At 40.8% G+C, this 14,534-nt stretch overlaps 1 protein-coding gene across 5 annotated transcripts in view; it reads left to right on the forward strand.

Moving 5' to 3' along the window:
• The window catches only part of LOC110489432 (collagen alpha-1(XIV) chain), a 96,350-nt gene that overhangs the window by 33,331 nt on the left and 48,485 nt on the right, over positions 1 to 14,534 (forward strand). For all 5 annotated transcript variants that reach the window (XM_036970754.1, XM_036970756.1, XM_036970753.1 and 2 more), the window contains 8 exons: positions 5,032 to 5,171; positions 5,490 to 5,616; positions 6,006 to 6,145; positions 6,645 to 6,777; positions 7,130 to 7,198; positions 9,113 to 9,255; positions 11,663 to 11,792; positions 13,198 to 13,320. In XM_036970754.1, coding sequence (XP_036826649.1) covers positions 5,032 to 5,171; positions 5,490 to 5,616; positions 6,006 to 6,145; positions 6,645 to 6,777; positions 7,130 to 7,198; positions 9,113 to 9,255; positions 11,663 to 11,792; positions 13,198 to 13,320 — 1,005 coding nt within the window. The remainder of the gene's footprint in view (positions 1 to 5,031; positions 5,172 to 5,489; positions 5,617 to 6,005; positions 6,146 to 6,644; positions 6,778 to 7,129; positions 7,199 to 9,112; positions 9,256 to 11,662; positions 11,793 to 13,197; positions 13,321 to 14,534) is intronic.

Genomic DNA, 14,534 nt, shown 5'->3' on the forward strand with positions numbered 1-14,534 from the left:
TTAAACAGCTTGGAAAATTCCAGAAAATTATGTCATGGCTTTAGAAGCTTTTGATAGGCTAATTGACATCATTTGAGTCAATTGGAGGTGTACCTGTGGATGTATTTCAAGGCCTACCATCAAACTCAGTGCCTCTTTGTTTGACATCATGGGAAAATCTTAACATCATGGGAAAAAATGTAAAAAATTGTAGACCTCCACAGGTCTGGTTCATCCTTGGGAGCAATTCCAAACGCCTGAAGGTACCACGCTCATCTGTACAAGCAATAGTACGCAAGTATAATCACCATGGGACCACGCAGCCGTCATACCGCTCAGGAAGGAGATGCGTTCTGTCTCCTAGAGATTAACGAAAAGTGCAAATCAATCCCAGAACAACAGCGAAGGACCTTGTGAAGATGCTGGAGGAAACAGGTACAAAAGTATCTATACCCACAGTAAAACAAGTCCTATATCGACATAACCTGAAAGGCCGCTCAGCAAGGAAGAAGCCACTGCTCCAAAACCGCCATAAAAAAGCCAGACTACGGTTTGCAACTGCACATGGGGACAAAGATCGTACTTTTTGGAAAAATGTCCTCTGGCCTGATGAAACAAAAATAGAACTGTTTGGCCATAATGACCATCGTTATGTTTGGAAGAAAAAGGAGGAGGCTTGCAAGCCAAAGAACACCATTCCAACCGTGAAGCACGGTGGTGGCAGCATCATGTTGTGGGGGTTCTTTGCTGCAGGGGGGACTGGTGTACTTTACAAAATAGATGGCTTCATGAGGCAGGAAAATTATGTGGATATATTGAAGCAACATCTCAAGACATCAGTCAGGAAGTTAAAGCTTGGTCGCAAATGGGTCTAAAGCTTGGTCCAAATGGACAAGCATACTTCCAAAGTTGTGGCAAAATGGCTTCAGGACAACAAAGTCAAGGTATTGGAGTGGCCATCACAAAGCCCTGACCTCAATCCCATAGAACATTTTGGGCTGAACTGAAAAAGCGTGTGCGAGCAAGGAGGCCTACAAACCTGATTCAGTTACACCAGCTCTGTTAGGAGGAATGGGCCAAAATTCACCCAACTTATTGTGGGAAGGTTATGGAAGGCTACCTAAAACGTTTGACCCAAGTTAAACAATTTAAAGGCAAAGCTACCAAGTACTAATTGAGTGTATGTAAACTTCTGACCCACTGGGAATGTGAGGAAAGAAATAAAAGCTGAAATAAATCGTTCCCTCTGCTATTATTCTGGCATTTCACATTTTTAAAATAAAGTGGTGATCCTAATTGACCTAAGACAGGGAATTTTTATTAGGATTGAATATCAGGAATTGTGAAAAACTGAGTTTAAATGTATTTGTTAAGGTGTATGTAAACTTCCAACTTCAACTGTATGTGTCGTTCCACGAAATGAGTGCCTTTTGCATCCCTTTGATATTTTAAGTAGAAATTGTGCACCCATATTACATTTGACAAAACTGCTATATTGAATGAAGTGTCCTTTAATATAGACCACATGGAGAATTCAATCAATCAGATTTTTTTTATGAATAAAGACTTGCTAAAGTGCCAAAATTCAGCATTCTGACATGTCCCTCCATGCACCCTCTGTCACTTCTAGGAAGATATAAACCCCCTTAACACCAGAATTACTCCACGTTTTCACCATCATTGTAAAGCCCTAGATATTTTGTTGATTTAACAAAGTCATTTCTGAAGATTATTATTTATTTAATGTGATTAGTGATTAATTTACATGTGTCCTTCATTTCAACCCTGTTACGTGAACTGAAGTCTCGTTTTAATATTGTGAAACTATTCCTTAATTTTTTTGAAGAAACATTCAACATCTAATAGTCAAATCATTGTGTTAAAGGAGGTGAGCTGGATATATTGTTTTTGTCAATTTTCTAGTGTTTTGTGGTGGAAAACAGCCGGTCGAGCATAACACATCAACCCTAGATAGACTGGCAAGAAATGTTTTAACAATTTCATTTGTTTTGTAAAACTTACATTCAATTGCCACTCCCTGTTTCACACATCAAGTTTCCATTCCACCTGTCACAATAGGATTTATGGCTGAGTTAAGATGAAATTGTCAACCTTGTTACGGTCAACCCAGTTACATTATTTGGCACTTAATAGGCACTTATTATAGTCATTTTTTGTATGTAACCTCTTGAGATGGGAAAACATGTTTTTTATTAAGTTGAACATGTGCCCTTTATGACAGAATGTTAAAATATAGTATGGACCAAGTTATACTTCTCAAAAGGCACGGAATTGGTGGAACGACCCATACAGAGACTTAAAAACAGTTTAGAAAGTAGTTGTCCTTACACGTTTTGTTTGTTTTAAGGCTACAGGATAGTGCCTTAAAGGTATAGTTCACTCAAAATAAAACTTTGTTGGATGTGGTGTAGATCCAGCCTATATGTCTCAACCCTAATAGAATGGGAAAGATAAACACAGTCTTAAACACTGTTAGAATTGATGTACGTAACATGATCTAAATAACATATTGTGTATTCTCAACTCATCTCAACATCTGTCCTATGTCCCACTGTTCAGCAGCCTGATGGAATGAAACTTGCCTTGCTCCTATTCTTACTGAACAGTGGGGACCCTTAATCTCCTTCCAGAGGGCAACAACTCGAAACATTGGGCAAGATTGTTGGTGGGGTCCTCTCTGATGCGCTTGGCATTGGCCCTTGCCCATTTATCGTAGTGGCCCTGAAGCCCCTTGCACTGTAGCCCACAGAGCTTGGAACCCAGGTTCATATTCTTCATGGGGACACCTTTATGAGCCACTGACAGCCCTCTGTATCAGACCAGGAACAGAAAGTCAGCACACTCTCTATATGACAAGTGTAGTAGTTGGAGAGGATCCAGGTGTTGACATTTCAGTTGTCTCAGTCTGCGCAGGAGTTGTTGCCACTTTTTATTGATGTTCTGGGTGTTGGCATTAAACGAGAGTGTGCTGTCCATGATGATTCCCAGCCACAGGGGAAAAACTGATTGAATCAATGTTGTTTCCACGTCATTTCAACCCAAAAATTCAATGTGATGATGTTGAATCAACGTGGAAAACTGATTGGAATTGAAAAAAGTCCTCAACATTGGGAATTTCATATTATCTTCACACTTCTTTTAACCTAATTCCAATGACATGGTGAAACTTGTTTTTGATTTGACGTTGAATTCACACTAGTTGACAATTCAACCAAATGTACATCAAAACTAGACGCTGAACTGACGTCTGTGCCCAGTGACCAGGTAAACTCCCCACTCTCTCTACCTGTTTACCACCCAGGACTAGGTGGCTCACTGGGTCTTCCTTTCTCCTGAAATCAATGAGCAGTTATTTTGTTTTGTTGATGTTGAGTGTGAGTGTGAGGTAGTTGTTATTGCACCAGTAATGAACCCTGTTCACTTCTGTTGGGAAATGCAGTCATCTGAGAGGTCGACAACGGCGCTGTCACCTACATATTTCCCTGCCAAGCAGTCCCTGTCGGAGACACTCGGGTCATTGGTGTATATGGAGAATAAGACTGGGGAGATGCTAGTTCCTTGGGTGGAACCGGTAGATGAACACAGAGGAAGGGATGTTGTGTTGTTGAACTTGGTCCAGCACCCGCAAGGTAATGCTGGGGTCAATCTATAGGTAGGAAAGAAGGTGAGGCTGCATGCAGTTAAAAGCAGCGTAGAAGTCGAGGAAAAGGATGCACACATAAGAGTGAGCCCTCTCCAGGTGTGTCATGGCACTGTGCAACAACGTCAGGACTGCATCCTCCACTGATCTGTTCTTCCTGTATGCAAACTGCGTTGGAATACACTACCGTTCAAAAGTTTGGGGTCACTTAGAAATGTCCTGTTTTTTGAAAGAAAAGCATTTTTTTTGTCCATTAAAATAACATCACATTGATCCAAAATACAGTGTAGACATTGTTAATGTTGTAAATGACTATTGTAGCTGGAAACGTAGCTGATTTTGGATGGAATATCTACATAGGCGTGCAGAGGTCCATTATCAGCAACCATCACTCCTGTGTTCCAATGGCACATTGTGTTAGCTAATCCAAGATTATCATTTTAAAAGGCTAATTGATCATTACAAAAAAATTTAACTGGCCTTCTTTAGACTAGTTGAGTATCTGGAGCATCAGCATTTGTGGGTTCAATTACAGGGTCAAAATGGCCAGAAACAAATAACTTTCTTTTGAAACTCGTCAGTCTATTCTTGTTCTGAGAAATTAAGGCTATTCCATGTGAGAAATTGCCAAGAAACTGAAGATCTCGTACAATGCTGTGTACTTCTCCCTTCACAGAACAGCGCAAAGTGGCTCTAACCAGAATAGAAAGAGGAGTGGGAGGCCCCGGTGCACAACTTAGCAAGAAGGCAAGTACATTAGAGTGTCTAGTTTGAGAAACAGACGCCTCACAAGTCCTCAACTGGCAGCTTCATTAAAAAGTACCCGCAAAACACAAGTCTCAACATCAACAGTGAAGAGGTGACTCCGGGATGCTGGCCTTCTAGGATGTTATTTTAATGGACAAAAAAAACTGCTTTTCTTTAAAAAAATAAGGACATATTTAAGTGACCCCAAACTTTTGAATGATAGTGTAGATCCTTGCCAAACTTTAAAACCTTTTTCTCCAACTTTATTTCCAATTCCCTCATGAACCCAGTTCACCTTCACTGCATCCTTTTCATGCTCCCTGCGTCTATAACTAAACGCTGACCCTGATTTAAATTGAGGTGAATGAAGCGCAGCAAGAAAATCCAGGGAGTAATTGTAAGCAGGACTTCTATCCCTACCTAAAGTAAAAGCTCCTTGTTAAATTTTAACGTTGCCAGAGAATGTGTTTTGTGCGCAAAAGGCCATTCTTCTGCACTTTTGTTCCTCGGAGAGGAACTCTCAAACAAAAAGAGTCACATCATGCACCAGCGGGAGGGTGACTCAGGTTCTTGTGTTTAATTGCAACCGTATTAGGGTTGACCTGTGAGCCGTGTTCCTGTTCTTTGCCCCACTCTTCTCCCAGTACCCCTGACCCCGGCGCGGAACCTGCGCTTCTCCAACGTCGACCACAGCTCTGCCAGACTCACCTGGGAGGCGACGTCCAAGAAGGCCAGCGGTTACCGCATCATGTACGTCAAGACCAATGGAGTGCAAACCAATGAGGTGAGTGCTCACGGCACTTGGCCAATAACGTAGCTGGACTTTAAGCCCATGAATAGATTGTGTTAATGTTAATGTCGCAGACTTTCCCCCTAAAGAAATAACTTTCAAAAAACAGTTAGCATTGTGCTAACATATAAACCTTATAGAATGTGATATATAATCTGATATATGATTCTGCCTGATGTATAGAAAAGTAGGCATCACTGGAAGGATAAATAAAATAAATAAATATATTTATATACAGTATATATGTTTTATTGTCACATAGAGGGACTCACACTGATCGTTAACCCTGACCTCTCTCTTCGGTGGCCGTAGATGGACGTTGGCCGTATCACCACCCTGTTGCTAAGGAACCTGACGTCATTGACCGAGTACACGGTGGCCATCTTTGCTATCTATGACGAGGGCCAGGCAGAGCCCTTGACTGACAGCTTCACTACTAGTAAGACTGCCTCTACCTGTATAAGCAATGTTGTTGTCAGCTCTTGGCTTTCAACAACAGCCTTTATAATACAAAAAAGGCCATAAATGCTGTGGCTTCTAGAATGTGCCATAGAAATATAATTATTAACGGACGTTAACGGACGTTCAAATTCAATTCAACGTTCCGTGATAGATGGGCATTCTATTTCTCTGGAAAGTGCTACCAAATTATCTAGCTGCATTTGAAGAGGAAACACTGATGTAAGTCATGAACACTTTCTTACATGTGATAAAGTGTATCTAAAAGAGAGTGCTGACTGAATATGACCACTCATATGTGGGATGCCAAAATTATGTGGAACTCCTTCCATTATTTTGAGGCTTCTTTACCCTTTGTGTCTAAACCAGAGACGGTCCCAGAGCCTCTGAACCTGAGGAGCAGTGAAGTCTCCACAGAAAGCTTCAGGGTCACCTGGGAACACTCAGCCCAAGATGTGGTTCTTTACAGACTCACATGGACCCCCATCAGAGGAGGAGACACTAAAGAGGTCTGTGTCTGGCTGTCTTATCTAGCTGACTGACTGACTGACTGGCTGGCTGGTTGAATGAATGCACAGTTCTCTTTCTGTCTGTTACTGCAATTATGTTTCATTCTGGTGTCTCACATCAGCTACAGAATCTATGACTGCAATTGAATTGTCTCTGCTAGAAGGTTTTCAGCTACGTGATTTCTCTCAGGTTATGCATGCTGTATTGTAAGTTGTATGACTCACCTCCCAAATGCTTGGCATACTTTCTATCACATCCCTGAGCAGTTTAAGATTGACCATCTATCAGGCACTCATTGAATGTTGACACAAAGCCAGTCATGCTAGATACAAATATGGATTGCTTACTTACCTTCTACAGTATGTGTTTGAAGGGTTATTTTGAAGCCCTTTTGGTGACTGTAGCATTCCAGTCCGTACGTGCATTTGGTAGCAGCAGAAATATCCATTGACTCAACTTCTCACTACATTCTCCTCCCTCCTTCCCTCTATGGTGAAGATGCTAGTGAACGGTAAAATGAATAGCCACCTGCTGACTGGACTGAGGCCCATTACTGAGTACGAGGTCTCTCTGATTGCTGTCTTCAGAAACGAGGAAGCAAGCAACGCCGTGACCCTCACAGAGTCAACAGGTAATTAAAGAAAACTCCACTCCAATCAGGGTTAATTGAACATTGGGGATTGTATTGATTTAGTGTTGCCACTGTGCTACTGCTTGCTCTTTGGGGGCTTTGAGGCGGGTTACGATTAAGCACTTTGTGACTTTCAATGCATTTGTTAGAATCGTGCATGTCCACCACACACAGCTTAGATACATACCCATGTCTTGTATGTTTGCTACAGTGAGACTGGTCTTGAGAAAGACCTTGGTGCTGAAACATTGTCATTAAACAGTCTAAACTATAGACTCCCCTCTTATTTTTCTTTTGAAGACTCAATGTACACATTTACTTAATTGATCTGACCATTTTGTCTGTTTTTCAGTGGCAAGAACAACGACTACCACAAAAGCTACAACTACCACAACTACCACACACGCTACCACCACAGCAGGTAAATAAGATTTTTTCGGTCTTGTACTTGTCGTGTCTTTGGCTATGCCGGATTAAGTGATATGACATGCTATTCTATAAGATCCTTTCTCTGTAATTAATATTACCTGATTGAGCTAATCATGTAACTGTAATTAACTAGAAAGTTGGGGCACCACGAAATGATATTTATAAAGCTTTTATCTTCCGAATAAACTCTTAAAGACCTAGTAATATTTTACATCAATAGCAGTCAATATTAATTGTCACCTTATTTCAGTCTCATCTGAAAGTTGTAAATTCTTGGTTATCTTCACGAACCCTTGTAAACAAGTTGAATCAGCAATACAAAATTGGGTTTAATCATTTATTTACGAAATACCTAACTAATCACACAGAATTACATATACACAGAATTAATGATACCTTGATTACAAATTATATCATGAAGGAAAACGTCCCTAGCGGAGGGAACAGATTTGACAACTGGTTACACAAAGAAAAGCGTCTGGGTTTGAGTGAAAGAGCGGGAAGACTGAGGAACAATGGGAGAAGCGATGTCTCTATCGTAAATACAGTATCTTATGCATTCTAAATTACCGCCCATTTGGAAAAGGATAATGCAATAAATATTTACTCTGAACTGCACTTCGGTAGGTTGGGGGTAGATGGAAGGCCGTGTTGCCCAACCGAGTCCTTTGAAGAATGTATCTGATGGTAAATTGGATAAGTTGTAGTAACATCATTGTGTGGTAGACGAGATACTCTGTCTGTTCTTTCCTAGCCCACGTTTGCAGCTGCTGTTGCTAACTCAATGGCTAGGAGGTATCACTTCTATAGTGAATAAGAGTTCAAAGTTCATACCATTCGCAACCAAAGCTCATGCTAAGGTTGGCTTAGTTCTGTAGTTGACATGTTAGTCCTTTTAACGTATGGCCCGTCGTCCTCACATCGTCCTCACATCCCGTCGTCCTCACAGGACGTCAAGGCTTTATATAGTGGAGCGAGAAGGGTGTGTTTGAAAAGTTTTATAACCCATGTCTCTTCACAGGGGCGGGCCACTGATTGAGCAGAGCCCTAACCTTATGAAAACCCAAATATCGCATTTGGAAGCTAAAATTACATTTCATCTCTTCACCAATCATTTTATATTCAAACATTTAAATTGAACAACAATTCCATGTGAATCCGATAACTACAATGTGCTGACTTTCCACTGTAGAGTTTATGTCATCATATCATTGATGAGAATGTCTCCGATGACAACCGAACTGACATCATATTCATTAAGTACCACCGCATTGGTCGGATTACCAGAATATAGTTAATTTCCCCCCACCTTCTGATGTTCCCAGAATCTTTATGTTAACCAAGGTATTTTCAAATGTCACATCAGTAGGGTAGAGAGAGGAAAAGGGGGGGAAGAGGTATTTATGACTGTCATAAACCTACCCCCAGGCCAACGTCATGACATACTGTAAAGATTTTTATAAAGGGGTTTTTGCGGGAGCTTTTAATAGTATTTTCCCCAACTTGTCCTGTTGATTATAATAGTGATGGTAATGATAATGGATTGCATTTAAATAGTGCTTTTCACTTGGTTTAAAATTGCAACTCACCTCATCAATAATATGTAGCTATGATCTCACCAGGATCTCTGTGTTTTTGTTTGCTGTTTCTTTCTGCACTGTTGCGTCATTAGTCTAATGATATTGTGTTTATTCAAATGTATGCATCCACCCACACCGTCTGCATAGTAAAGCCACCTGGTGTCTCTCTCCTCGCCCCATTTTCCACCTCCCTTTCTCAACTCATCCTTTTCCAACCTCCCCCTCCCTCCACCCTTACTCTCCCTCACTGCCCTCTTTTTCTACCTTCCTCCAACCTCCTGTACCCTCTCTCCCTCCCTCCCTTCTTCCCTCCCTCCTTCACCTAGTTGTGCATCTGGGTGTGAGGAACCTCCTGCTCAGCGATCACACCACCTTCAGCATGGAGGTGTCCTGGGAGCAGCAGGACCGCAACGTGCGTCAGTACCGCGTCGCCTATGTCACCGCCAGGGGCGATCGTGCCGAGGAGACGGTAAGACGCAAACAAGAAGAATTCCTTTCTTCTCCGTTAGTATGATTCCCAAGATCTCCACAGCCTAGCTCTTTTCAATGTCAGCCCTTCCTCTAATTCATATTTAAGATAAACAGAGTATGACCCCCCCATGCTTCCTAGTATGACCCTCTTATATGGCCACTACAATAAAACCAGCCCCTCGCTCTCCCATTAGCGATAAGCTTACATTGTCTGAATGGATTAGTATTGTATTGATGCCATTCATTCAGCCAGTGTCTCTTGAGAACGCACTGCTCTTGGTGACCTTCCAATTATTAGATATGTATGTATGGGAGAAATTTGGGTTGTATGGTAGTCTTTAAGCGTTTGTGGCAGATGCATAGTGATATAGTGTTTAATCAGATTCCTTATCTATTGATATCAGAATGTTGTAGTCCGCTTTGTATTTGAAAACTGGTGGTGGGAATGTAGTCGATAAGTAGTACTTATCTCTTGTATAAACCTTGCTGGTTTTGTAATGCGGCATCCCAAACCAATATTACAGCCTCATTGAAAGATAACTTTACAATGCAATCATGACTTTCAATGACAAAACACCAATTCATTCCTAGTCCACTGCTATAGTACAGGAAAACCGGGAAAAGCCACTGACGCCTCACATTTTGTTTCTGAATTCACTGGCAACTTTCAGCACCACAGCCTGAACAGCTCCCATCCAAACACAGGTTATTGAAGGCCAGCCAGGGAATAAGAGCAGTAGAGTGGAACCCACAGCCATACTTTGTAGTAAAGTCAAGGGGATTGAGAGTTTGCATTCTTCACAGATACTTCATTCCCAACTAGTTTGAACCGGATAAATTATAAATAGTTTGAGGGAGCGACCAAGTTATAATTTTTTTTAGGCAATGGCGGTAGCACTGGGACTTGGCTACTTGGGTCACACTCCGTCCTGCGGTCCCCCCCTTCGAAAAAGATAGCTGCTATTTTCATCAAGTTGGCCTGAAATTGATTTGTCAAACTCGCTACTTGTCACGGCTGTGGAACTTTTTGGGATGGAGGCGAGGCTAGACCGCACACGCTCGGAATGCAAACAGGAATGAGAGGAGGAATGGAGAGTGGATGAGGGAGAAACAGAGACGGAGAGAGAGAGAGGGAAGAGGAGGAGGAGTGGCTGCAGTCCAGAAATGACAGACATTCTAGGTGATTCTGAAATTAGACAGCCTACATTACGAATTCACAGTGTTCACATGTTGAGTTATACGTTGTGCCGTACATTAGTCTATTAACTTCTATAGCCTAACTCCTGAAAGTTTAAGTATCTTGTTTGACTATTTTTCCAATTAAATGTACTGATATCAGTGTTTAGATAGACATTGAATTTGAAATGGAGGTATAGACTATTAATTACATTTGTTCATAAATTGGGGGCAAAGTACAAAAAAACATATTTTTAATTGTTTACTTTTGTAGTCCGACAGTCCAGGTCACAACGGGCAATCACACAGATTTTGCTCTCGTTTCTCCCACTCTTGTCTCTCACCTCTGCCCCTTTGTGCAGGCTGCTATCCTCCTTTATCCCCAAGCACTCCCTGGCTTAACGACCCACAACCTTTCCTCATTGTGGCAGGAAGTCCATATAAGGCTTGGGGGTGGAGCCAGGTACCTGCAAGATATCTCTCCTCAATTACCACTCCCCTCAGCTCTCCCTGCTGTCTGCCACAGTACATACAGAGATTTATACGCAACCAGAGCCAGTATGATTCAGATCTTTTTTTTTGCTCAAGTGCATTCCTGACATGTTCTTAGCTATTTTTGGGAGGAATTCTTCTTTGTCATTCACTGATTCCCCTTCATGCCCTAGACTAGAGATTCTCCTGAATACAGTATCAACTTCCTTCATCTGTGTCTTGTAATCATTCAGTTTACTCAGTCATTTGCTGAATGGTTTTCTTCAGTACAGCATGTTCATTCATGCACTATCACACGTTATTACACATAACGTAAGGAGATGAAGATTTGCTTGGCGGCAGGTATCCTAGCGGTTAAGAGCGTTGGGCCAGTAACCAAAAGATCACTGGTTCAAAGCCGATTTGAGCAAGGCACAAACCCAATTGCTGCTATTAGTTGCTCTGGAAAAGAGCGGCTGCTAAATTATGTAATGTAAAAGACGTGAAAACGGAAGTCAGATCAATTTCTCTGTTATCACTAAAAACAAAGACATCACAGAGCTCCTATTAGCTAGCCTGATACCAGATATTTTTGGCTGTCTTGCCAACTCCTATGGTCAGACAGGTCTGCTACAAGGCTACAACTCCAGTACATTTAATCACCAGTCACATTGACCCAGCATGTCCCTCCACTCCAGACAATACCAGAACCTTGTCGTCCTCATATTGTGATTGGCAAATGTGTGTGTGTGTTCTAGAAAATGGTCCCAGGTGGTCAGAACAGCCTCCTGCTGCAGCCACTGCTGTCTGACATGGAGTACAAGGTGACGGTCACCCCGGTCTACGCCGACGGAGACGGCCCCGGTGTTAGCCGCATGGGACGCACCTGTAAGTCTGTCTGCATGACCTTCTCTCCATGGTGACACGGACTCTGAGATATACAGTACCAGTCAAAAGTTTGGATACATCTACTCATTCCAGGGTTTTTCTTTATTTTAAGATTTTCTACATTGTAGAATAATAGTGAAGACATCAAAACTATGAAATAACACATATGGAATAATGTAGTAAACAAATAAGTGTTATACAAATCATTCTTCAAAATAGCCACCCTTTGCTTTGATGACAGCTCTGCACGCTCTTTGCACACTGAGTGTACAAAACATTAAGAACACCTGCTATTTCCATGACATAGACTGACTAAATTAATCCAGGTGAAAGCTATGATCCCTTATTGATGTCACCTGTTAAATCCACTTCAATCAATGTAGATGAAGGGGAGGAGACAGGTTAAGGAAGGATTTTTAAGCCTTGAGACAATTGAGACATGGGTTGTGTATGTGTGCCATTCATAGCGTGAATGTGCAAGACAAAAAATGTAAGTGTCTTTGAACGGGGTATGGTAGTAGGTGCCAGGTACACCAGTTTGAGTGTGTCAAGAACTTAAATGTTGCTGGGTTATTATGCTTAACAGTCTCCCGTGTATATCAAGAATAGTCCACCACCCAAAGGACATCCAGCCAACTTGACACAACAGTGGGAAACATTGGAGTCAACATGGCCAGCAGCCCGTCCCCGGTGGTTGTCAGAAGCTGAAAGCACTCACATCATTAACAAACATTTTTGAATGGAATTCACATTTTCATTCTTTATCTTCCTCAAAAGCTTACATGAGTAGTTAGTTACTGATTATTTTCCCTGCTCTGAAAAGAACAGTCCCTGGACACCAATTTGAAATGTATTGTCCACTTTAAGAATGAAAAATGAGGCAATCCCTCAAACAACAATGTCACCTTGAATGTGTGTGTGTATATGTATGTGTGTGTGTGAATGATTTGTACTGTATGGAACAGGTCTGGAGAAGTCATGCTAACTCTACTGAATCCAGTTGTAATTCAGTCCAATGCTGTGAGTCTGACTCAAAGTTAGTCATCTTAAAGCCCATCAGACATGTATCGTGTTTAATTTAAGAACTCCCCAGTGTGCTTCTCTTTTTAGGACAGGAGGATGGAGTGACTCATATGTACGCAGAGTTTCTCATCTACAATTCATAACTGTACTTGATGAAAATGTACCTTATTCCTGAGTGAGTTCTGTTCTCTCTCTCTCTCTGTCCATCGCTCACTCACTCTATACCTCTATCTCTCTCTCTCTCTCTCTCTCTCTCTCTAACTTTCTGTCTGTCTGTCTGTCTCTTTTGTTCTTTTTCCATTTAACTCTCTCTATATCTATCTGTCTCATGTCTCAATACTTATTTCCCACCTATCCATCTCTTCTTTCATTCATCCTGCAGTGCCACTGTCTGCTCCTAGGAACCTGAGAGTGTCGGAGGAATGGTACAACCGCTTCCGTATCACCTGGGACACGCCCCCATCCCCCACTATGGGCTATAGAGTCGTCTACAAACCCATCTCTGGTATGTACACACACATTCATGCCCCCCCCCCCCCCCCCCCCCCCAGCCCATCTTACCCACATAAACCCTACATTATCTATACTGCTTATTAAAAGCATATATTATACGGTCAATCTCTTCCTTTTACTACTACTACTATTACTACTAGTATTATTACTATTACTACTAATTTTACTACTACTACTACTACTATTGCTACTACCACTTTTACTACAACTATTACTATACTACTACTACTATTACTGCTACTATTACTATTGTTACTACTACCACAATTACTATTACTATTACTGCTACTACTACTATTACTACTACTACTAATACTATTAATACTACTATTACTAGTACTACTATTACTACTACTGCTATTGCTGTTATTACTACTATTATTGCTGCTACTACCATTGGTCTATTACTACTACTACTAGTATTACTACTATCACTACTACTACTACTACTACTACTAGTACCACTACTGCTGTTACTACTACTATCAGTACTCCTACTATTACTATTACTACTATTAGTATTTTACTACTACTACTATCACTACTAGTACTACTACTACTATTACTACTACTACTACTACCACCATTACTACTACTACTATTACTACTATTATTAATATTACTATTAATGTCACTACTATTACTAGTAATAATACTACTATTACTACTACTATCAGTACTCCTACTACTATTACTACTACCATCAGTACTACTACTAGTAATATTACTACTACTACTACTACCACCATTACTACTACTACTATTACTACTACTATTAATATTACTATTAATGTCACTACTATTACTAGTAATAATACTACTATTACTACTACTATCAGTACTCCTACTACTATTACTACTACCATCAGTACTACTACTAGTAATATTACTACTAGTACTACTGCTATCAGTACTCCTACTACTACTATTACTACCACTACTAGTACTATTACTACTACTTCTACTATTACTAATACTATTACTACCACTACTATTACTAATACTACTATTACTAATATTACTACCACTACTACTACTACTAGTACTACAACTACTATTACCACTACTATCGGTACTCCTATTACTACTACTACTACTAATACTATTAATACTACTATTACTATTACTGCTACTAATTTGACTACTACTGCTACAGTATTGCTATTATTACTACTATTATTACTACTACTACCGTTAGTATATTAC

This window comes from Oncorhynchus mykiss, chromosome 32 (genome assembly GCF_013265735.2).
Source record: "Oncorhynchus mykiss isolate Arlee chromosome 32, USDA_OmykA_1.1, whole genome shotgun sequence".
Classification (NCBI taxonomy): domain Eukaryota; kingdom Metazoa; phylum Chordata; class Actinopteri; order Salmoniformes; family Salmonidae; genus Oncorhynchus; species Oncorhynchus mykiss.